The sequence below is a fragment of the Centruroides sculpturatus genome, unplaced genomic scaffold, assembly GCF_000671375.1.
Source record: "Centruroides sculpturatus isolate CEXI.00-Female unplaced genomic scaffold, Cexi_2.0 scaffold257, whole genome shotgun sequence".
Classification (NCBI taxonomy): Eukaryota; Metazoa; Arthropoda; class Arachnida; order Scorpiones; family Buthidae; genus Centruroides; species Centruroides sculpturatus.
Genome location: NW_019384389.1, coordinates 714,103 through 741,215, shown reverse-complemented (window position 1 = coordinate 741,215; position 27,113 = coordinate 714,103). Strand labels below are relative to the sequence as shown.

The 27,113-nt window shown below is 29.3% G+C and overlaps 2 protein-coding genes across 3 annotated transcripts in view; one reads left to right on the top strand and one right to left on the bottom strand.

Annotated features, from left to right (window-relative positions):
* The window catches only part of LOC111618195 (N-alpha-acetyltransferase 15, NatA auxiliary subunit-like), a 59,945-nt gene extending 47,078 nt beyond the window's left edge, over positions 1–12,867 (bottom strand). The window contains exon 1 of the mRNA XM_023359679.1: positions 12,668–12,867. Coding sequence (XP_023215447.1) covers positions 12,668–12,724 — 57 coding nt within the window. The 5' untranslated portion in view covers positions 12,725–12,867. The remainder of the gene's footprint in view (positions 1–12,667) is intronic.
* Positions 12,868–22,386: 9,519 nt separating this feature from the next.
* The window catches only part of LOC111618194 (scavenger receptor class B member 1-like), a 61,022-nt gene continuing 56,295 nt past the window's right edge, over positions 22,387–27,113 (top strand). The window contains exons 1-2 of one of the 2 annotated variants that reach the window (XM_023359674.1): positions 22,387–22,541; positions 24,222–24,300. The gene's annotated coding sequence lies outside the window, so the exon portion shown is untranslated. Of the gene's footprint in view, positions 22,542–24,221; positions 24,301–27,048; positions 27,068–27,113 lie in introns of those variants that run through there. The other variant, XM_023359677.1, reaches the window with a different exon arrangement.

The following is a 27,113-nucleotide window of genomic DNA, read 5'->3' as shown; positions in this document are numbered from 1 at the left end:
TGTCTGAGACAATTGTTGATATAAATTATGTATATCAACAAATGAATACACCAATATCTTTCAAAATGCATGTAATAAGATCAAAATAGAAATAAATTAGAATTATACTTGAACAAATAACCTTCATTTTCTCATCGGAAATTCAGAAAGTCTTGCTATCACTATCATCTTATCTTACTTAGCCTTGCAGAACATAAATCATTAATGACTGTAAAAATTACTGATGTCAAAATCTGCTAAATTCAATCAATCACTTACTTGAAGTAAAATTGTTGTTTGAGGTTACAGTAAATGATTAAAAAGAACTTTTTAACTTGTAAAAATTACATAAAAACAGTCATTACTCATCAACAGCTTGTAACAAAAACTAAAAAATACCTATTAAATATTAAGCTAGAATTTATCACATTAATAATAGAAAATAAGCAAAGTAAAGTGTAATAAATGAAAAATTTATTTTTAAACTCACTGGACACCAACTAGATAAATTAACAACAATACAATGAGTCTTTGAGTCCAGCAACTTATTTTATTTCGTGCTAACATTTACAGCCTTCTTTACTAGTCACCTTTAGGCAGTTTTAGAATGATTCAAACATTTAAAATTCATTAACTCAAACAATAATTCAATGCCATCAATTGGAAAGTTTTTAATGTTCTGTAGTTCAATTCCATTAGTGTAGAATTTTATGTTTGTTCTAAAGCTGCTTGAGGATGGCCAATAGACAGCCAAAAACATTAGCTGGAATAAAATTAGTTGCTGGACTCAAAGGCTCATTTTAGAATTATAAATTTTTCAGTTTGATTATTCATTTTGAATAATATAAAATTCTATTCAGTAATGAAAATTAAAATGCCAAATTTAACCATTCTAAGATTTATTTTTTAAATATCTAATAAAATACCAATTTTATTAATGTTTACAAATTCAAGATACAGGTTTATATATCAGGGAAGTGGACTTAATCAGAAGCAAATTCCTTGCTAAAGGAATTAGTTTGTAAAAATGGACCAACTCCAACTCTTGTTTTTTTCATTGTGTACTTTACATTAAACTCCTAATAGGAGCATTAACCTCTCTTGTAGGAGCCAACTGTAATGCAAGATCTTATGATGATATGATCTTTCTTTGCATATTGTTAACTGTTGATTTTCTTTTCATAAATTTTTATTGTCAAAAGACCCATACAAAATAGCTAAGAAAACTCAGGTTAAATCTAACATTTTTGAATATAACCACAGACAGAAAAACATTTTGTGTGTCAATGTGTGGTTGAAGATGAAAATGATAATGATGATAATGAAAACCTCTGAAAAAAGATAAGTACTTTCAGTTTTAATAGGAATGCCTGATAATTCACTTAAAAACTCTTAAAAGTAGCTCAATGTTTCACTTAGTAGGATAAAACCATTCTTGGATAATATAATCAAAGTATATTTTAAATTATTTAGAGGTAGGTGGTCATTCTATGGTTGGAGTCAGTTAAGGGTTTGGTCTAAAGATGCCACAGTCGTGTTATATACATTATAAAAGGATAGTAATAGCTTTTTTTCTTAATGATTGAGGAAAATAAACTCCATTAAGAAAAGACGAACTTTTTTTCTAAACTTTTTGATATTAAAACTGACTAACTTAATTTGAAAACATGTGTATAAAAACTATAACTGATACAATCCTTATTTTATAATTCTTGACTACATGATATAAACAGTTATATTTACAGAACCATTCCAATTCTTAGAATTTCAAAAGAAGCTCCAAAAATAAACCATAAAGTTGGAAAATACTACAAAAAATAAAAACTTATAAGTAAATATAGCTTTACAAAATAAATTAAATAAGAAACTATAAACAATAATATAACATTAATAATGATATGTAGTATCTTAACATACAACAGTTTTTACAGGATCTAAAACAAAAATGAAGAACTAAGTTCAAATTATTATTATTTTAAAGGATTAAAATGAATGAATTCAAAGTCAATTAAGTGCCAATATATTTATATGAAATCACACACACAGGTAAGCATGAAAAGTTTGTTTGCTGTACAATATGTTATATTATTTATAAATAAAAACTGATTAAAAATAACAATTATACTATTCATTGTTTTAACACATCAACCATAACATATTTAAAATATACATTAAGAAAAAAGTTCACTAAAAACAGAAAAGCTCCTACTGTATATATTTATATAGTTTTGGCTAAGTACCATATTTCACAAATAATAACCTGTGAGTATTTGTTTTTAAAAGACCATTTGAAGGAGTGTAGGTTATGCAATAGAGCAGGTTATATGCCAATTTTAAACTACAGTTATAAACTCACACCTATGGAGCCATAGTGTAGGTAAACAGTGGACATTCAAAATATCTTACTTTCACTCCACTAATTTTCTGTAGATTATATGCACAAAAATGCAGAACATGTAACTTTGATTTTATATAAACTATCAAGGACCCGTTAAACATTCAGTTCAATCAGAATATGACTTTACAATTAGGTCAATGTCACTGTCATTAGACTTTTGAATTACATTCATACTGAATGAAATCTCTAAACATTTTCATAAATGCTATTCATATCGTCTTTCTTAACTTTACAGAAATCAATTGTGAAAGGAATAAAGATTTTTGAAATTATTTTTTATATTTAAGAAATCAATTTAAAATACAGGTTTTTTTATTTTAAAATCAGTTTATTATTTTTACATATTACTTTTTGAATATCACACTGTGTACAATATTTTTGTGTGTACAAATCCATTTTTGTGAATATTCTAATATTTGTAAAAGATTTCACTATGAACAGAACTAGTTCACAAAGTATCTTCAGGTATTGTCAGGTATTGAAGGAGTGTAGGTTATGCAATAGAGCAGGTTATATGCCAATTTTAAACTACAGTTATAAACTCACACCTATGGAGCCATAGGTGTGAGTGTAGGTTATGCAATAACCTACACTCACACCTATGTTTGATCAATTCCTTTTGATCAAACATAGTCACCTATGTTTGATCAATTCCTTTCTATTATATAAAATCATTTTAATTCTTGTATATTCTACATTATTACTTATTTACAGGTACTTATTCTAGCATTTATTTCATTTACCATAACAAGATACACAACAATTTCGAAATTGTAAAATATTTTAAGAGGAAAAAACATTTTAAATAATTAATTTTATTGTTTTGTTGAGTAACAAGTGAAAAATTATTACATAAATGCCATGAAATAAGTAACATTTGCAGTTTCAGTTCCAAGCTGTTCTGCATATGTAATTACTTTTAATCCTGTATCATAAACTCTCATTAGCAAAAAAGTTCATTTGAACTGAAACTGTTGTTTTTAGCTACAATAGTACATTGTTACATCTATTATTGGTGTGTAATGCATCATGTAATCTACTTATGATGACTGCTAATTTTTTATTTTATTTTAACGAAAGACAACGGCCATACAAATTGTTTAGCCGGTGGAAGAAGGGACGGGAAGGAAGAGGGTGAGGAGACAGAAGTGAAAAAGAGATTCCTCTGAGTGGTGTATATAAGGTTACTACTGATTAATGACTGTGATTGCTGTTTGAACTGTGAATTTAAGACACCATCAATTAATTGTAAGAGGTATTTCTATTTTCAGACAAGTAAAAGTGAATTTAAAAAAATCTTAGAATCAAGAAAAAACACTATTTAAATATGGATTTTTTTGAAACATATTTATGGTCTTATCTTTATACCAATATACAGTATATAATAAAAAAACAGCAAATTTTCTTCCAAAAATAACAATGAATTTTAAAATCTTTATAACTTTCAAAAATGAAAATTCAATGTGCATATTTTGGCAGCCATTTTTGTAAATGATTCTATTCTTGCAATAGGTTACCTACAAATTAATCCATAATCAGCAACACGAAGGCAGTAGTCAGTTAACATATGTTTCACCTGAGCGGTGCAATAAAATAATGTTTTCTGCATATTAAATTTTATATGTAGTGAATGCCCATAGCAAAACTAACAACTTTTTTAATATAAAAAATAGATATAAAAAGTATTTCTTATCAGATAGTGCTAAAAATTATAACACAGCAATATATATATGAAATCTTGAAATCACATATAATCATAATGTATAGTCATATATAATTAAAATTTTATATATTTTCTTTATAAAAGAATAACGAAACTGCAACTTTTAGTTCAATTATTGATGAATACTATTTTAAAGTAAAGGAAAAGTTTTATTCTATCAAAAAATAAAGTTATTTTAATGATAATACTTTAGAAAAGTGGTAGCCAAATTTTCTAACTGGCTGGCCAAATTATACTTAAGTCATTAAGTTGTAGGTAGGCAAGCCATGGTATTTTTAAACATTTCAAATATTTTTCATAGAACATTTGTCTTATCCAATCACTGCTATCTGTAAAAATATATAAAACTTTCCTTTATTTGACTTGGCATAACCAAGAGCAAGTTAAGTACTTAATTATATAATTTTTTGTTGTTTAAATTATGATTGATGTTTTAATTATATATGTGCAGCCAAGTAAACTATGAAACAGCAAGATCTGGCCATAGACCACAATTTTGATATCACTATTTTACAGTAATAAAAAATCTAGAAATCTTAATACCTGTCCTTATATATATTCTCTCTACTTATTTCAATACACTGTATAAATTTTATATTGCCTAAATAATGAGTAATGCTCTGCAAATGTGGTAAATAAGAATTTATATAAGAACACGAAAATAGACTAATGAGATCAATAAATTATTTACCTAGTTAGGCTTATATCAACAAATAATTAGTTTCTTACTGTATATTATTGATTTACATCTAATTAATTATTATTGGAAAGCAATTCTTGTTATAAGCATTCCTAACTTCTAAATTTGAATCAAGATTATTGTTATAAATAATAAAATTAATTATAAATGTTAATTTAAATAAAAAAAAACACTAAAACTTAATTTAGTAACTAATTTCATAGATTCAGTGAACACACTGACTAAAATGCATATTTTCATTTAAGAATGTATTCTAATAAATCAAAGTATTCAATTCCTGTATTTTCAATACAAACTGCTTTTTAATTATTATTAATCGATGATAAATAAATTATATCACAATTTAAAAAAAAACAAGTCAATCGTTCAAAGTTAGTCTGTCATTCTCTGATGAAATTCAAAATTACTGGCACATACTTAGAATAATTAAACATCAAACTGAACAGAATAAAATTCTATTTAATTATAATACATGGTATATTACTAAACATAATACATGTTCAGTAATATACTAAAAACATTTAATAATGTATAATCATAGTTAAACAGTTTCTACCTTTATACTGAAGTTATTTCTAAGAAGCTGACCTTTGAGAATGATTTACTTGCAAAAACATAGTTTTTGATTAGAAAATTAAACAAAATTTATTGGTAAATTACAAAATATAAATATTCCTAACTGATCAAGCATACATGATAGATGCTGTATTGTATTTTTTTTTTTTCCTTCTAAATAATCACTAACAAATATATTACAATCATACTTTTGTCAAACACAAGAAATAAGGAAACTGTTTAATATACAGAAATCAATATTCCATTTTCAATCTAACACTAGATCAATTAAAACTTTCTAAAAAGTTAGGTATATAAGAATAATGATATACAGATTATTATAAATAGAACAATTACAGTATTGCTTAATTCTGAAAAATATTAAGCAATAAATTATACGCAAGTATCGTAAATACAGTCGTCAAAAGATTATTGACATGCCACAAATTTTTCACTTTTAACAGATAAAACGAATAAAAAGTACTGCTCTAAAACACACATTATATACTACAAACCATATTCTACATTTATATGCATTTATTTCTATTTTTAAATAAATACAATCTTTGAAAAATACTGCTGAAAATTATTCAAAACAATTATTGGCACAATATAGATTTCTTCATTTTTATCTCCTGTAAAAATGGAACAGTGCAATTATTTGTAAGAACAATGAAAGAAGAAAGATTGTTGAAAGGTAATTTACAATTTTTTGGAGCCATGTCAGAGACATGGCTGCAAAAACATAACTGGTCCAATGACGTAGTACATTCTTGGGTAAAATTGGTGAAAATCTTGGAATGTCCCAAAGTTTTCAGTCAGAGATATTGTTAACAAGTTTAAATCCACTAGGAAAGTAGAAAATAAAACAAGAGGAGGAACAAATTCATTAAAAAACAGAACATTCAAGAAATTGGGAAATGATGTTTCTGTAAGTAGTTAAAATAGCCAAATTGGAAATAGTAGATAATGTCAGTGTTCACCTCAGATTGTTCAGATTGCATGAATCTGGTTATCATAAAGTTGCTTAGAAGCAAACAAAACAAAAAATAACTTGGGTGGATTAAAAAGTAATTATGAGTCCAATTTCATTTTGGAATTATGTTATTTGGCATGACAAATGTAAGTTCAATAGGTATGAACCCAATGGAGCTAAAAAAGTTTGGAGAAAAACAGATGAAAAATTAATTGCACTTTATACCAAATACTGATTTGGTACATTACATCATAACATTACATAGAGAAGAGCATTTAATCAAATGTGTATTAGATCAACTGTAAAGCATGGAGCTAATTTGGTAAAGCTGTTAGATGTATGAGCAGCAAAAGGAATTGGAAAACTCATGTTTATTGATGAGACTAAAACATTACATAAAACATATCTTTACTTCTGCCACTAAGTTAGGACAAGAATTTCTGTCTCCAAACATAACAATGACCCAACACATATTGCTACAATAGTAAACAAATCTCAGAATATTATCACTTTGGATTGGTGTGCTCAGTCACCAGATCTAACTCCCATTGAATGTCTGTGGGAGGGAATAAAAAGAAAACTATCCAACAGATATCCAAAAAATAAAAATAAATTGAAATAGATGATACAATTGGCAAGAAATAAAATTGACCCTAAATTCTGTGAAAAACTAGTTACAAAGTATGCCTTGTCATATAAAGCAATTATTAAACCAAAAGGACCACTATTGAAGTACTAGAAGTTTCATTGTGACAAAATTCTATGTTTATATGACAAAGTTTAACAATAATCCAATCCTTAGCCAACAATTTCTTTTGCATAGTTCTCAATGGTATTTTGTTTTGTGATATTTTTAAATTTTATTTATTTTAAAATAGAAATAAATGTATATAAACATAGAATATGATTTGTAATATATGTTTTAGAACATTTTAAACAATACTTTTGTTTCATCTATTGATATTAAAAGTGAAAAATTCATGGCATGCCAATAATTTTTTTGTTGACTGTGTAATATATATAATCTTATATTTCAGGGTAGGTGTGAGTTTTTAAAAAAACTGTAAATGCCAATAATAAAGTTCTCATTAATTCTGACTCCACTTGATATACAATGCAGCCTCTCCCCTATCTCCCAACCCTCTTGACTTTTAACCATCAAAATTTAATATCATCAATGGTCATATATTGAAATAACCCTGATGTTTCTCAAGATTACATGAACCAAATTTTGTAAGCAGTTGTTTTAATATTTTTGAGCTTATAGAGTGTCAAAACATTGATATACAAAGAGAAACTAGAAAGTCAAAATTTAATTGACCACCATACTTTCCCTACTGTATTCTATAAAAAGATGGGAGCAGAGCCGGCCCTACCATAGGGCAAACGGAGCAGCCGCTCCAGGCGCTAAGTCCTAGGGGGCGCCTCAGTGGTAAAAAATTAAAGAAAAAAATATTTTTTTCACTTTTCGATATTTTAATTGCAAGCGTGTGGCCAGTATGTGAATGACCTTATCTGTTGAGATGCGTGTGGGTCGAGTGCGTGGGCAAGATTCCACCCCCGGCGCCATAATAGGATTTTGCTCCATCCTAAAACTTGACTCGGGCCGGCACTGGATGGGAGAGTAATACATTATCACAAATGTAAACACAACTGTATTCAATTAAAATCTGCGTATTTTTTGATTAACCTCACAAATGATGATCAAATGCCACAGTAAACCATAAGATAATTAATATTTTCATAAACTATTTACAAAACCCCATAACAAAAGTATTTAGTAAAAATATATTGGAATAAATATTGTTAAAAATACAATTACAGAGTATGCAATAAATTATATTCGGATACAGACAGTCTTCAGGTATTACACATCAAAATGAAACAGTTTGTTTATTGATATTCATTATAAAAAAATTAACAAACTAACAAAATTTTATTTTTTAAAAGCTGCTTTTATAAAGTATCAAAAGACAGTTAAACAGAAAAAAAATATGATAACTGGCACACTAAATTATTTTACTGTTTTTATACCAGATAATTTATTTTTTACATAATGCAAATATCCTATATACAATCTATCTGAAATAACAAAGAATTTGATATATTTATATATGTATATAAACTTATCAAATTCCCTTATATATCACTTCTAACAGATTACTTTTTTATTAAATAATTATAATAAAAAAAAACTCGGTATTTGTAAATATTTAAAAATATATAAGCTTAATGTAGCTGTTTTCATTGATTTAAGATGCTGATATCAGTACGTAATAATTATAACCATTAAAAAATATTTACTTTTTTTATATTAGGATATAAATTAAAAAATTAATTCAGTCAATTCCATATACATTATAGCATATACAAAAATATTTTATACTAGAAATCACTACACAATTTACTTTTTTACGTTTGAATAAAGATATTCATTGATTATTTTCATTTTAAACAGCTTATTTGTATCTGTTATTATATCAAATATACCTTGACTTAAAATGTTATTGATTTACATAGCTTAGTGAAATATTTAAAATTCTACTTCATTTTATCATCGTGAACTTTAACATATAACATAACTTGAACATTTAACATTGTACATATAGTATAACTTTAACATTGAACACTTTTAACCATTTTTGATATTTTAATAATAAAGACGCAGCAAAGTCCATGTCTTTACAAACATATCTAGGATTATTATTGTGTGTGTGTGTGTGTGAATGTCTGTTAGAATGTGGAATTCATTAATCGAATCCAAAAAATAGCAATGAAATTAATAAAATTATATATAAAAATAGAAATTTTAAGGTAAACTTAATCAATATTCTCGTCTATTAATGCTTATATTTTGTTACAAATTATGTCACTAAATAACAAATAACAGCACAAATTTAATGAACATATATTTTACTAGATTTTCTTGATAAGCTTATATAATATGGATAATTATAGTTAATTAAGAAGTAATTTAAATTTTATATTTAAAATTTCTTAATGTATAATGTATAACAACTATAAATAGAAGCTTTTAATTAATGTGACAAAATCAGATAAAAACAGAAATCTATTAGGTAACATAATATACATTGAAGTGGAAACTTTTGTTCTACCACATATTTACATTTATATTAAAAACAACTGAAGAAAATGTGCAAAGGTTTTAAATAAATGAATAATTCACTGACTTGAAAATAATATTTAAAAAAAACAACTGCTAAAACAATGCCAAATATTGCTTATTTAAATCTTAATTCGCAAAGAAAATAAAATTTATTTGATCTCATTTAATAACTCCTCATTTATTTCAAAAAATAAATACATATATAAATAATAAGGGAGCTAATTTGGTAAAGCTGTTGTATGTATGAGCAGCAAATGGAATTGGAAAACTCATGTTTATTGATGAGACTAAAACATTACATAAAACATGTCTTTACTTCTGCCACTAAGTTAGGACAAGAATTTCTGTCTCCAAACACAACAATGAACCAACACATATTGCTACAATAGTAAACAAATCTCAGAATATTATCACTTTGAATTGGTGTGCTCAGTCACCAGATCTAACTCCCTTTGAATGTCTATGGGAGGAAATAAAAAGAAAACTATCCAACAGTCATAAAAAAAAAACAAAANGGTATTACACATCAAAATGAAACAGTTTGTTTATTGATATTCATTATAAAAAAATTAACAAACTAACAAAATTTTATTTTTTAAAAGCTGCTTTTATAAAGTATCAAAAGACAGTTAAACAGAAAAAAAATATGATAACTGGCACACTAAATTATTTTACTGTTTTTATACCAGATAATTTATTTTTTACATAATGCAAATATCCTATATACAATCTATCTGAAATAACAAAGAATTTGATATATTTATATATGTATATAAACTTATCAAATTCCCTTATATATCACTTCTAACAGATTACTTTTTTATTAAATAATTATAATAAAAAAAAACTCGGTATTTGTAAATATTTAAAAATATATAAGCTTAATGTAGCTGTTTTCATTGATTTAAGATGCTGATATCAGTACGTAATAATTATAACCATTAAAAAATATTTACTTTTTTTATATTAGGATATAAATTAAAAAATTAATTCAGTCAATTCCATATACATTATAGCATATACAAAAATATTTTATACTAGAAATCACTACACAATTTACTTTTTTACGTTTGAATAAAGATATTCATTGATTATTTTCATTTTAAACAGCTTATTTGTATCTGTTATTATATCAAATATACCTTGACTTAAAATGTTATTGATTTACATAGCTTAGTGAAATATTTAAAATTCTACTTCATTTTATCATCGTGAACTTTAACATATAACATAACTTGAACATTTAACATTGTACATATAGTATAACTTTAACATTGAACACTTTTAACCATTTTTGATATTTTAATAATAAAGACGCAGCAAAGTCCATGTCTTTACAAACATATCTAGGATTATTATTGTGTGTGTGTGTGTGTGAATGTCTGTTAGAATGTGGAATTCATTAATCGAATCCAAAAAATAGCAATGAAATTAATAAAATTATATATAAAAATAGAAATTTTAAGGTAAACTTAATCAATATTCTCGTCTATTAATGCTTATATTTTGTTACAAATTATGTCACTAAATAACAAATAACAGCACAAATTTAATGAACATATATTTTACTAGATTTTCTTGATAAGCTTATATAATATGGATAATTATAGTTAATTAAGAAGTAATTTAAATTTTATATTTAAAATTTCTTAATGTATAATGTATAACAACTATAAATAGAAGCTTTTAATTAATGTGACAAAATCAGATAAAAACAGAAATCTATTAGGTAACATAATATACATTGAAGTGGAAACTTTTGTTCTACCACATATTTACATTTATATTAAAAACAACTGAAGAAAATGTGCAAAGGTTTTAAATAAATGAATAATTCACTGACTTGAAAATAATATTTAAAAAAAACAACTGCTAAAACAATGCCAAATATTGCTTATTTAAATCTTAATTCGCAAAGAAAATAAAATTTATTTGATCTCATTTAATAACTCCTCATTTATTTCAAAAAATAAATACATATATAAATAATAAGTTTGTGCCAGAACTAAGTGTTGATATTTTAATCTATAAAAAAAATTTTAATGACTAATACCTATTTAAAAAGTTCAGCTGTTTCTTCAAAAACAAAAATTAACATTCATTTCAATATAAAAATAAAAATAATTTGAAAACAGAAAAAGCAGTATTTTAATTTTAAACGTTTTCCTATAATTGATTAACTGATTGATTGATTAAACTAAATTCTATAAAATCAGTGATAAATGTTAAATCATATCTAACTATTAAATAAGATTTGAAAGCAAATGACTAAGATAGGACATAACATTTAATAAATTTTTAAGAATTTTCAATTAACACTTTTAATCTTTTTGATTTAAATCTTATAAAATGCTGATTTAATATGTAATAACATCAAAATTATGAAAACTAGAAGGAAACATATGTGAATATAAAGATATACATTTAGAAATCGAAATAGTTCTTAGATAAATTAAAAATTAATCTCATTGTATAGGTTTATTTACGATAAAAAGATATTCATAATCCAACTTTTTTCTGTTAAATCAATACTGTATGTATTCATTGTTATTACTACATTCTGTTTATTATAAATATTTGGCTATTTTGAATATATACTAAAATAAACATAATTATAATGCTTTTAAACTTAATCCTCAAATAAGAAAACATTCTCTTGAATATCTATCATTGATTCTTACTTAAACCCTTAAACCAGTTTGAAATTCAAATAAAAGCTAACTTTCATCCTATTGTTTTTACTGATAAAGAATCCTATTAAAAACTATGCTACATATAGTATACACTTTACTACATACATAATGTATACTACATGCATACACAACATAAACACAGTAAAACCTAAAATCATTTTAATATTTACATTTATTAAAACAATATGGATTGAATTCCTCTATTATTATTTAAACAGATGAATTATTAATGGAAGAATTCTTGAATTTTTAAAAATTCAAGAAATCTCATATCATATTACTCTTTTTCTACAAATAATAATTTAGAAATCCAACACAAGAATCCATTATTATTTTGAATTTAAAATACAATACGAAACGAACGTTTACGTGTAAAAGAATAAACATGTGTTTGTCTGTACGTAAGTAACGAATTGAAATATTTAAAAATTTCACGATTTTAAATTTCATTTTAATGTCTATATATCGTTAAGCCTCGAGTTAGGTGTAACTCTTTAGGTTACATTTATAACTTACCAAAATCCTCTTGAAAAGAGCATTTTCTTTTGGTGGTAAAGGTTGGCTAGGGGACATAATGAAACTAATTTTATACAATTTAATTAATTTAGTACAAATTCCCTTTTGTACACGCTTCTCTATCAACCTCGTGGTTGATGTCCAATATGGCGGCAGTCGTTGCTTTTAATCCCGCATTTATAGTATATACAACGTTTTATTAGCCTAAAATCGTATTATAAAGAATTTAATAAAATAAATAAAATTAAGAAAATAAACAAAAAATAATTTCTTTTTATATATTTGTAAGTTGTTTACGTTAATATTTATACGAATAAAAATTAAATTGTTATTTATTCCATAGTTCATCGAACTTGTATATATCATCATAAATTAAACAGGATAATAAAGTTTAAAATATAAAATTGTTATTTAAGTAAATAAAATATTATTTAATATTTTAAATAAAAGTATTTTATTTGAAATCCACTTTTTAAGAAAATTAATTTTTTTTAAATCTTAACTAATTTTTTTTTCTAAAAAGCCATTTTGGGTTAAAACTTCATAGGTTATTCAATAAAATTTTTTAAAAATTATTATTATTATTTTAAAATTCAAATATAATCAAAATATTTAATCTATAAAATAAGAAAAAAAAATCTTGCACAGGGGGCGCCATTAGACAAGACAAGAATTTGAAAAGAATTTTAGTGCCGACCAACGAGATAGATTGATAGGTTGCGCCCTTAGATACAGCGCTCTTAGTGGCAACTACGGGTACTATCGACCGCCATTTTATTTTAAGTCAAAAGCATTGACGTCTATACCATGTGTTGGGCAGTAGAATTTATTTTTCTCATCTAAATCTAGTTTGTTTTATTTCCTCGAGATTTAAAATTTTGGCAATTAGATAAGTGATATAAATCTAGATTGTTTCATCTCGAATTTATCTATTTTCTAGATTTTAATTGATTATTATAAAGAAGATACGATCAGAGTTTAAACTGCTAAGTGTAGTTAAAATCTTTCTAAGAGTTAATAGAGAGTTAAACAAATATATTTTAATATATTTGTTTAACATTGTTTACATTTAAAATTTTATACATTTTATTTTAACAAATAATAAAAGTAATAAAGACAATTGTGTTTCCTTTTTCTTCTTAACTTTCATTCTACGAGTACGAAGAGCTTTTAACATTAAAAAAAATTCAGACTGCCGGAAGGCCGAGTGGTCATGGTGGCAGCGCTCTGGGGAACCCGGGTTTAAATCCGGACGGGTTGATAAATCCCCAGGAATTTTCGGGGGGTGGTCTGTTCGAATATGTCGGGCCCCATCTCTCACCACCCGGTCGACTCATTGCGGGCCTGGCCGAGCTCATAATGGGCTTGCTAAAAGAGGCCTTCTTTGTGCCTTTAGGGCGGAAAGAGTATAAAAACGTCCGTAGCAAAACCACCAGTAGCAAAACGACCACCGAAAGTCCGAAATGGTTAAGGTGTCAGCTATTAAATTCGAGGAATAAACCCAGCGAAAGAAAATTCTGCCTAAAGGCCTTTGAGCAACAAAAGTCTATGCACCTTACGTGCATGCTGGTCGACCCTCCATAATGCAGATAGTTGGTCATATATCCTACAAAGTGCTACGTCATTGCCGGATTAAAGGGCGGTCTGATTTATCATAACATATTTGCCATCGGCAATGACGAATGAGAGATTAAATTCTTTAGTCTCGTTATCTATTGAAAATGCCTTTGTTCAGAAAACAAACATTGGCCAATGAATAAAAGCTTTCACAGATTTGAAATGAATAAAAAATATATCTAACTTATAACTGATTAAATTAAAAAAATACAGTTTAAAATCGATAATTTTTGTTTGTAACCATTTTTTGTGTTTGTTATGTGAGCTAATAAAAAAATTAAATTAAGAATTTTGTAGTTATGAAATTAATAATAATTTGGAAAAATACTTATTGGACAGCAATTTTCAAATTGGATCGATGTCGTACGTCTGTCGGTCTGTCTCTCTGTCTTTTCTTACTCGTTCGGGAATCGCACGTGGAGTCTGCCCTGGTCGCGAAATTATCTTGGTCTGGTACTAGTAGCTAGGGCCTCGTATTAATCAAATAATCAATATTAACTGAACTAACAGTTTAGTTAAGATAATGTTGATTAATTCCTCCTATTCCGATACCAGAACGTGAAGCTTTCATAACACTGTTTATAATAGCGGTGACGTATTTAACAAATAAAAAAAAAGGAAGTAACTTGCCACAACTAAGCGATCAATGGCTGTTGCTTATTGGTTAATACCCCCCAAGTTGTTTCTTTCAATAGAAAGACTAAGTTAATCTATGAATTGTCCTTCATTTGTGGGCAGTTACCCAGCACTGAGATCTGAAAGGTCCATTATGCCTAGGTCGATCGGAAGCTGAGAGGTTCCTGCCCGAAATCCAGGAAGGCAATTGCAGTCTCTTCCATTGTATCCATGAGCCGTTACTAGTATCGTAACTAGGGGGTCATAGTCCCCTATATTTGTAAATAACTTAATTTAATTAATAAAAAAAACTCAATAAGTACAGAAAAACATTCGAATACGACAAACGAACTTATACACATGTATATACAATGTCTAAGAGTTTACTTTTCATCCATAGCGCTAGTGGCTACATCAACATTGGTACAGTGGTGAATATAGGTTTGCACATTTTCACTACGCTACTAGCCACCACATAATGCAGGATCACGTGGGAAAAGCAGCTTAATTTTCAGTTGAAATTCCGGAAACCATCATCTACCGTGGAAAATCCAGGCAGTCGTAGGCCGGACCCGATCCCGGACTTCTCATAGAAACAAGCAGAAGCCAAGTCTATCCAACATTTTTGAAATATCTGGCAAGCTTGGGATCGGAAGTGATCTAGTTTTTTGGACACAAGATAAATATGTACAGTACTTAAAATATAAAACAATGGAGAGTAAAACCGAAACATATGCCAACAATTACACTGAAACTGGCGTCGTGCGAGGCATACACCGTGAAAATTAAAAGAAAGCGACCGCGCAACGAACTACAGCCCAATAATATTTATTATTGAGTTGTATTTGACGGTCGCCCCATTGTGGGCTTGACCGAACCTATAATGGCTTGCTAAAACAGAGGTCCTCTTAGTGCCCACAGGGCAGAAAGAGTTTTAAAAAAATTACAACGTGTTGTAGTAAGATACGAAAAAATGCTCTTCCTCTTAATCTTTGGCTGTTTACAACTCATTCCACATTCTGAAAATATTTTTTCTGGTCGAGCAGCTTTTCAAAGGAACTTGTAAACGTAAGTTTAACCATTGTTTTATTAGACTTCTTGAGTAGATTAACGTTACACCAACGGCTCACCGGTGGCCAAGTGGTCTTCGTTTCCTGAACACTTGGGAATTCGGTCTTGAGTTCTCGCCTCGCTTGGAGGACTAGCCACGTGGAGTTTTCCATGTTTTATCCACGGGAACTGGCCTAAATAGGGGTCAATTTCCTTTAAAAAGACCTCATGGAAGGTATCCCCCTTTAGGCAGATCGCTCAAGTGTTGTGATGCCATAATTAAACAAACGTTGCGCGAACATTTCTTCTAACATCTATCGATATTTAATGTAAATTTTATTAGCTTTTCATTTAGTTGATCGTGGTTTGTATTTGGTAGAATTTTAAGTATAAGAAAAACATCGTCTGTTCTTGTTAAATTTTTGTATTTGTACAACGTATTCAAACAAATAAATAACTTTATTGCACAAGACGATCCTAGAAAATACCCAATATGCCATTTTTTTAAAAACTCTCTCTGTCCTATGGGCACTAAGAGAACTATTTTAGTAAGCCCATTATGGGTTCGGCCAGGCCCACGATGGGCAGGCCAATGGTGAGGAATGGAACCTGACAAACCACCCCCAAACATTTCAGGGATCCGTCCGGAATTCTGTGTTGAGTTTTAGATGTTTAATTTTTTCTCGCTAATTAAATAAAATAAACCACTGTGCAATGGAATAATTTCATTTTTATTCTTTCAATTAAAAATAGCATTACTACATTGGACTTTTAAAATAAATGTTTCATTTATTACCATTTATAATTATTTCCTTTCTACTTTTGTTAAGAGATCTCCTGCGTGCCACGAATCCAATTTGTTCTTAAGAGGAGGATGTTTCTGCTTTGCCACCTTGGGGGGCATACTTTATATAGAAACTTCATTCAGTTTGAAAATTTTATGACTGTTTATGTAAATTATTTTAGTTTGTAATAATTATCATTAAAAATTAAATGCGAAACTTTCTCTGGTAAAATTACAACTGAAGTACTTATGGCAAGTAATAAAAGCATAAACATGCAGCTCTGGAGGATTCGAGTTTAGATAAGAGTTCTAGAAATTTCTAGAAGTTTGGTAGGGATATGTTCTTCGCCATTTCATTGTGGGCTTGACCTAATAGGTCTAAATGAAGATTTGGATTGATGGAATAAGGCAAAGCAACACGTGGGTGCAATAAGGACGTAAAGATAGCTTATTGTTTTGGTTAAGGAGGTCCTTTTCTCTTCCCTGAATACGCCTGTTATTCTGGGTATTTTATTCTCAAGTTACGCGAGTAGCAACGCGAATGTTTGAGAGTGTCACATGATCTCCTCAATACGTTCGTGTTACTTACTACTCGCGTAACTCGAGACTATACACTTTGATACTTTTTGAAAGTCATGAGGAAGGATCACTTTTCGTTCCGACATGAAGAATGAGACATTTTTCTGTTCTACTACATCACTACGACATTTAATTTCTTGGTTTTATTTCTCTAAAGCGATACACCCAGGTGCAGTAGGACCTATTCTTTAGACGTGGCTCCGATTTATTGTTCATTCATACAGTGAATTGACTAATTCATTATTATTAATTTTTATCCATTTTTCCTTCTATAATCAGGAATAATTAATGGCCGCGTCTAATGTTTTATACTATTAATTAATGAATTCGATTCCAAGCAATTGGATACGCTTTCCAGTTTCATTCAAATACGAGGATGCGAGCTTCAAAAATGTACAGAATAATATATTATATTTAATGATAAACCAACTATTTTATGATTCCTTTTTCCAACTGAATCAATAAATAAATGCACATTTGACAGAGCAAATGACACAACACAGTTTAGATTTTTAGGTTACAAAATTTGTGTAACAAATGTTCAATCAGATAGAAAATTGAAGAGGCTGCAAATTAATTCTCAATGAAGGTCAGCAATTCATACAGTGACAGCATTAGAGGAAGATCCAAAAGTATTCAAAGAGGGATTTTATTTTTTGTGTCAATGGGAAGGGCTTAAATTTACCTCTAGCCCCCCCGTGGATCCGCTCCTGGGTGGCAGCATGGAAGCGTGAAGTACTTCCATCAAGAGAACCGGGATTTAAAATTCCTCGGGGCTGATTCTGCTCTGCTTCTTTCTTACAATTTTTCTTATTAATTCTAAAATAGAAGAAGAGTTAAACAAAAATTGTAAAGGATTGAGTTAATTTCTATTTGCTGTGTTTTACGGGAAAGAAAAAAGAAGTTTTGATTTAATTTATGTAGTTTACAATTAGCCGGTCGAATGAAAACAATGGCTGAAATTACAAAGGGTAAACTTTGTTTCGGTGGTTGTTACGATGTAGGTAGATGCTTAGTGAGTGGATAATTCAATTGTGCTAATTACTGTGTTTATTCAAGCGAAATAGCTGAATTGTAGAATTAAATAGAAGACGCTTTACTGCATACACAATTGACAGTTGTACTTTAACTCTTGATCCTTGGTTGAGTAGCCTATACTGCCATTAGAGATTTTAATTTAAAAAAAAATTTACTTGAGTAAATCAAATTTAAATTAAATTATAAAATACAGGGTTTTCGAAAGTCATGTAAACCATGGGAAAACAGTTTAATCATTTAATGCTCGTTCTCTATTTCAGGTATTATTGATACCTGAATGCCCACAGATCTTTAACTCTGAGGAGACTCAAGTAAAACGATCTGTTCGACTTGAGCCCACTTGACTTTTTCGTGGATCAGCCTACTTGAAGGGTAATAACAATCATACTCACTCACTTACCCAATTTCAGGGTAACACTTAGAGCATTGTGAATGACATATCCGTGAAGACCTTGAAGAACGTTTAACACCCAAATAGGGGCGAGTTTCTCATAAAAAGTCCTACCGGGTGGCATCCCTCTCGGCAGATCTCCCACGTGTCGCGTTTACCGATGGTTCCCAACTTTTTTTTTGGTCATGTCCCACATAAGCATCCATAAAATCCTGATGCCCCCTGTGACAAGATTCTTCAATAATAATAAACGTATTCTCACACTAAATACTTTTTTTTACTTTATTTTAAGATTGCCAGACTTATCGATGTACAATGGAGTCTCAAGCCACTTAACTTGCTCCAAGTAACAATGGAAAAGTAAGGAGTAAAAGTTATCTAAACAGAAAGAAGACAGTGTGGAAAGAGAGAAATTTAAAAGACATCCTTAGCTTAATTTATGAATAATAAATTGGAAACCAGGACCGTATACAAACAAACAAAGGTTATTTCAAACGTCGAGAATTGTCACTACCTTTTCGAGGCCCTACTAAAATTAGAAAAAGAAACTTTACAATGGAACGGATATGTATAACAAGTGCTTTTTGGGCCGACGTAAATATGAGGCCTGGACCAAATGACCCTGTTACTTAGGCCGTGCTTCTAGTAACACATGTAAGTCTCCATTTTTCACGATATATAAATCTACTGAGACTTCTACAGTACTATTTACAGCAATAAAATACGGTAAACACGAGAAAAGTAAATAAGGATATTAAACAATTACGACACTTAACGATTTTATAGGAGAAATTTTGAAATGCTGTATTTATAACGAGAATGAAAGTGGAGCGCTTCACAAGGTATGTATACTTATTTCTGACCTCGATTCAAATTTTAAAACTTCCGGAAGTGATATTTATGCGCTAATTTCATCGATAATGATTGAGAATTTTTAATGAACTTTGATTAAAATTATCATAAAAATGCGTTATATAAATACACTTGACCCCCCTATAACACTGTTGATAATTCCGTTTTATATGAATTCCATGTTGTACGAGTCACTTAGATTTTACAAATACGTAAGCCGTTCACAGTTCGGCACACATATTTGTAAAATCTAAGTGACTCGTACAACATGGAATTCATATAAAACGGAATTATCAACAGTGTTATAGGGGGGTCAAGTGTATTTATATAACGCATTTTTATGATAATTTTAATCAAAGTTCATTAAAAATTCTCAATCATTATCGATGAAATTAGCGCATAAATATCACTTCCGGAAGTTTTAAAATTTGAATCGAGGTCAGAAATAAGTATACATACCTTGTGAAGCGCTCCACTTTCATTCTCGTTATAAATACAGCATTTCAAAATTTCTCCTATAAAATCGTTAAGTGTCGTAATTGTTTAATATCCTTATTTACTTTTCTCGTGTTTACCGTATTTTATTGCTGTAAATAGTACTGTAGAAGTCTCAGTANTATAATAAGACGGTAATCGTTATTATACACCTTCAAACATGGTTACAATATGCTATCTTCAAGTACACATAATCTGGTTATTGTAGTGTCTTACAATCTACTCAGCAAACAGGTGAATTGGTTATTGTCTTATATTTTACTGTCAAGCCCCTATTCGTATGATTATAGTCATGTATTACGCACACCAGGTTCTTGTGTGATTATAGTTATATATTATTCCATCAAAATACAGGTTATTTGGTTATCTAGTTACCAGGTTAAAGATTTTTCTAGAAATAAATTGTTGTTTTGTGTGTTATCAGAATATATCTTACATTATTTTATTGTTCTCATGAACATACAGTATCATTAAGATATTACTGATTATTATAATAAATACATCATCGATATTAAGGGTCCATCAATGGTATTTGAATGCCATTTGCTAAATGGCGTGGAATTTACCGGATTTTCTCACGTGTCTAATACCTAAATAGGAGCCAGTTCCCGTAGAAAGTCCTGCTGGGTGACACCCCCTTTGCAAATCGCTAGTGTCTCACAAAGGGAGGAGACAAAAGGAACAAATTGAAAAGGGTATTCTATAAGGTCCACGTTATCCTCTGAGCGGCCCTGCAGATTCGCTCATAGTTGCGTACGAAAATTAAAATCCACTTACAAACTCAACGTGACTCATTTCACATTTAAAATAATTAAAATTATTACAGATAAAATTATAATTAACAGCAATTAATAAATTATTAGCAATAAGAGTAATAATTATTTAACAAAAGCAATTAATTAACAATTAATTACATAATTAGTTATTGTTTAATGCCCTTTAAATGCATGAAATTTGTATAAATTAAACATTTTAATTCATTTTTCTCTTATGCCTTTTGTAATAAGAGCCTTAGAGAACTGAGATGGGCCTGCCTAGTCACAAATGTGGGGCCTCATCTCCTCTGAAAAGCATAAAATTATGTGGATATAATCAACAAATAGCAAAAGAAATTTCAATTTATATAATATAACTTCACATAAGGACTAAATTTTGGGTTGTTTTGTGTTTAGGGCCTTGTCTAAGTGACCATACTTCCCACTATCTGATTATAAAGAGTCCTTCAATATAATTTTAGCTCATTTAAGAATAATTAAGGTAAAAACTTGCGATAATAATTGGTGTATGCCCTTCTTGAGTACTTTATTACAGGTATTTAATAGCTACATTTATAAATATAACATGTTAAACACAAGTTTGAATAGTATTGTTAAATTAATTATATATAAATAATGTAAAAATACATTAAAATTATTCTTAAATTGAGATTTATTTAGAAATTTTAGCTTAGGTTCAAGGCCTTTCAGATAGCCCCTTAATAAATATGAGGCTTAAACCAAATGATAATGTTAATATTATAAAGAAAAAGGAGCATAGTGGCCCTATGCTAAGCTGTAGAAGAATAAATATGGAGAATTTCTTAGAACGTGCAAAAATTAGTTTCCACAAGCAACACCGGTGTAAAAATAGCGCTGTGAATGACGTAACACTGTAATCAATTTGTTCCAATCGCTTTAAAGACACGAAACAGTGCCAAATAAAGGACATAAGATGCTACACTCATACTTAGTATATCTAATAATTGATTTTCTAGCTTATTTATGTATTCATTTACAAGATGATCAAGCAGAATTATTATAAATCTTATTGCAGATACGGAAATACCTTATACAATAAGTACAGAAACCTTGAACATCCTATAAAGAGGTCGATGAACCGCAGGCGCAAGAAGCGTTTTCTTAATATCTTGAAAATAGCATTGCACAACACATAAAACTTATACGCCCCATCTTTAATTAAACAATACAGTTACTAGGCTTGTGTTTCTGTTACTTTTGATTACAATTCTTAAGTGTTTTAAGTCAATATAAACTTTGTTCATGAGATACGTGTACCAACAAGATTTACAATAACAAACATTGATATGTTCTCATTGATATATAGTACAAATATATATATGTATTGTTTTATAATATAGTGACCTAAACAGCGCCAATTTTCCCCTAGGCATATTTATCGGAACTATTTTTGCGTAACACTTTTACCGTCTTCTTTGAACTTCCTTAACTAAGCAGCATTCTGTATAGAAGTAGTTTAATTATAATCATGTAGTATTTTAAAATTCCGTAAATTTTAAGAAGTCGTTATCATTTTTGTATGCCCCACTTTCAAGATGTTTCCTCATAAAACTAGTGACGTTATATTTTACATCTAACAACGATGCAACAAACAAATATACAGTTTAAATGCAGTCAAAGCGTGATTATGAATGGACCATGCTGCTACGGATACAGGTAATTCATACGTTGAATATTAAGTATAATTAATAAATAATTAAATATATTGAATTTGTTTATTAAAAAGTTTAATTATATAAGAAATTAGATGAGGAACCACACGTGTTCTTTAAAATTAGCATTCAGTTTGTTTCCTGGATAACATTATAACCTGATCTTTCTGACGTTTTAATTATTATTTATGTAACGAAATCGCTATATATAACGTGAATACAGAATTAAAAATGGTAGTGAAAGAAACAGAAAGTTTCTATAATACAGGATCTTCCATTTTAAATTATTTTCCCAAGACGTTGTAATGTACTGTACATTAAGGCATTGATATATCCATTAAATTTCTCAATGTTTGTAACTCGTGTCATATGGCACACACTTAATTGTCACTCATGTTATTCCTACACGCCCACAGCAGCCAAAATCCAAAAGCTCCTGCAGCTTTACACATTACTCGTATTGAATAATGACGAGTGATTCTGACTTTGCAAACTGAAGAACACAAAACGCTTCTGTTATGGAGCCGCCATTTTTGTTTAAGCGCTTCTTAGAGGTACAGTAGTAGACAACAACACGTTTGAATGCTTGCGGGAGATGAAACTCGGACAGTTATTCCTAGGTCACATACTTCTAGGAAGGCCCTGTATTTAAATTAAGTGCAATAAATCTCTCTATCAAGTGAAAGTACAAAGGTATAATAAGACGGTAATCGTTATTATACACCTTCAAACATGGTTACAATATGCTATCTTCAAGTACACATAATCTGGTTATTGTAGTGTCTTACAATCTACTCAGCAAACAGGTTAATTGGTTATTGTCTTATATTTTACTGTCAAGCCCCTATTCGTATGATTATAGTCATGTATTACGCACACCAGGTTCTTGTGTGATTATAGTTATATATTATTCCATCAAAATACAGGTTATTTGGTTATCTAGTTACCAGGTTAAAGATTTTTCTAGAAATAAATTGTTGTTTTGTGTGTTATCAGAATATATCTTACATTATTTTATTGTTCTCATGAACATACAGTATCATTAAGATATTACTGATTATTATAATAAATACATCATCGATATTAAGGGTCCATCAATGGTATTTGAATGCCATTTGCTAAATGGCGTGGAATTTACCGGATTTTCTCACGTGTCTAATACCTAAATAGGAGCCAGTTCCCGTAGAAAGTCCTGCTGGGTGACACCCCCTTTGCAAATCGCTAGTGTCTCACAAAGGGAGGAGACAAAAGGAACAAATTGAAAAGGGTATTCTATAAGGTCCACGTTATCCTCTGAGCGGCCCTGCAGATTCGCTCATAGTTGCGTACGAAAATTAAAATCCACTTACAAACTCAACGTGACTCATTCCACATTTAAAATAATTAAAATTATAAATTAATTTTTGAGCATAAATAAATTTTAAAATAATAATTCCACTTGTTAATTATACACGTGTAATTAATTATTATTATTATAAGACGTAATATATTAATTTAATTCTACGAATTGAATATAATTGTTACGTGTAATATAGCACATCCACGACAACAGCTATTGTTTTAATGCAAAGATTTTTTTTTATTTTCTCTTTTAACAATACACTTTTGTAAGTTATAATATTGTAAAAATATATTTATGCAATTACTTTTAGTAATTAAACGTTTATAGTTTATTATACTGAAGGGTAGAACCAAGGACGTTTAAAGAGAGTTTCCTTGTTTATTAATCCAAACTGAAAATAACGAAAGAAAGCTCATTTAAGGTAAGATTTTTTAAAATATTTCTTGTAAATATTTAATATAAAAATAATTAAATTTATATATACAGTCGACCCCCCTATAGCACTGTTGATTATTCCGTTTTATATGAATTCCATGTTGTACGAGTCACTTAGATTTTACAAATACGTGTGCTGGGCTGTGAGCGGTTCACGTATTTGTAAAATCTAAGTGACTCGTACAACATGGAATTCATATAAAACGGAATATTCAACAGTGTTATAGGGGGGTCGACTTGTACACATACTAAAGTGTATTGTTTTATGAAATCCAACAAGGGATTCTGGTGTCTTCAATTTATGCAAATTACTTATTAGAAATAATGATTTTGCATATATATTTAAAAAATAAATTAATCAAAATATGTAAAAATTATTTTTATATATTATTTTAAACTTTAAAGATGTTATTCTTAAGGGCCAAACATTTAAAATTATTAAGTGCCCAATGTTATAGGTACTGTACCGTATGTCTAATGTTATAATATAATGTTACAACTGACATTAATTTACTTTGGCTAAAAGGTATCAATTTATATTACATATTTTAAGAGTTATCGACTCTTTAATTAAAATTTTCCCACAGAGTTAGCAATCCCACTGAGAATTAAAATGAGTTCATATCCCTCAGTTCCCTGGTGTTGACTTTAATTATCTTAACTGTAGGACGAATTGTAAATTGTTAGACGATTGTTTTTTTGAATTTTAATTATTGTATTTTATTCAAATATTCACGGGTTCAAATTCCACCGGAATTTCCTTGTTTTGTTTCCATAAATTGTTTGTTTATTAATCAACAGATGGCATTGTGGCATTCTGTGTTTCTTCGTAGGATTTAATTGGGTTAGCCGTGTATTAAAAAACGTCCCTTCTTGAACATCCGGCCATTGTGAGCCTGGAATTCTCGAGGAGCGAGCTAAAGGGCCTTTCTTCTGTCATATTGTTCTTGATCTCTAAGTGATTGTGGATAATCATCTTGAGCTTCTGCGTAACATGAAATCATGGAAGAGTAACTAATGCAACGAGTAACTGTAGTTAGTAATAAACTCTTTAGCAAATAAGGGACGTGGTCAGACTTATATGGGTAAGGGACGTGGTCAGACTTATATGGACGGATCATCTCCAAAGAATCCGTGGGTTTTTTGACCTACTATGGATTCGATTCCGGGTCTTACAGCGATAAGCTGACAACTTAACTATTCGGCCATCCAACCTTCTATATTGAAAGTAATTTAAAACTTTAAGTGAATTTAATAAACTTTTTCGAATGAATTTGAAGATTTATTCGTAACTAAAAGTACTAAATCTTACAAAGGAGAAGTGAGACGGTTCACCATTAGTTTGCAAGTCATTTTTGAAGTTCTTGGTATAAAGAGTCTCAAAAATCAAGTTTAGAGCAAAAATATTAATAATAAGCAGAGATGAGGCCTATAAGAAGATGAGGCCAAGGTCCATGATCGTATACGTGCTTTAATTTTGATACAATCAAGCCCAGATGGAACGAATGTCAGTAAGCAATGGTCCGTGCTCCAGATACAAGGATGCCAAAAAATTAATATTTTATAGTAAGAAAGTGATATAAATTAAAATTTATACTGATAAACGATGAAAAATCTATTTTTGTTTTAATTTATTCATTTAAATTAATTTTATCCATTTTTAGGACTTTTGGAACAGGGAAAGCCCCCACAGTTGTGACTGGTCTGAGTCTTATCTTATTTTTTCATGCTCTGGATATAATTTAACACTTTAAAATATTTCATATCTTAAACAGAGGTTATTGTTCTTTTATCTTATCTTTCACTATCGGCGTTAAAATGACGAAAAGCATACGCGAAATACTCAAATTTCCATATTCGTGAATTACTTACTTCCTTGTCTAGTTCATTGATTTTATAAAATTCATTAATATTTAGTTACAAGTTTAAATATTTTAGGGGGTGTTTGGGGATGGATCCCACAGTGTATTTTTGGGTGTCAAAGAATATTCATGTCAAATTTGATGAGAATACGTTGAACGGTATTGAAACCTTTGCTAAACAAACAAACAAACATATTTGATTTATATAGATTTTAGATTTTCCCACTAATGGCTGAATGGATAAAAACCACTGAACATTTGTTGTCAGTCGTGAGTTTGCACCCGACCAACGAGCTGGTCGTGTGGAGTTTTCCGTGCTTTTTTCACGTGTTTAACGAATTTGATTGATGGAATAAGTCAATGCAACACTTGAGAGATTACCAAATGGGGTGGCTCCCGGGAGGATTTTCTTTGGGAAGGTTGGTCAGGCATAAGTTAGCGCCTAACCTACGACTGGATAAAACCACTAATGCATAATATGGCATAAGTAATATTTGAATATTATTCTCAGAAATTAAAACTTACTATTTCTTAAAGTACTGTATAAGCTTGATATATTTATTTTCAATTAACTTTAACTTTGTTTTTTCTTGAAATCATTTTGAATAATCATCCAGAATCAAATCCAGAAGGATGGTCGGAGGTTTCTTTTTTAACTCTTTCCACTCTGTGGGCACTAAGAGGGCCTCTTTTTTGCAAGCCCATTATGGATTCGACTAGGCTCACAATGGGGCGGCCGGGTGATGAGGGACGGGGTCCGACGTATTCGAACGGACCACCCCCGAAAAATTCCTGGAGATTATTTGATCCGTCCGAATTCGATCCAGGGTCACCCAGGGCGGTAGGCTGCCACCTTGACAGCTCGGCCACCCAGCCGTCCGGATGGTGGAGGTTAGTAAAGGATATTATTTATTTTGATAAGCGACTTAGTTATCGT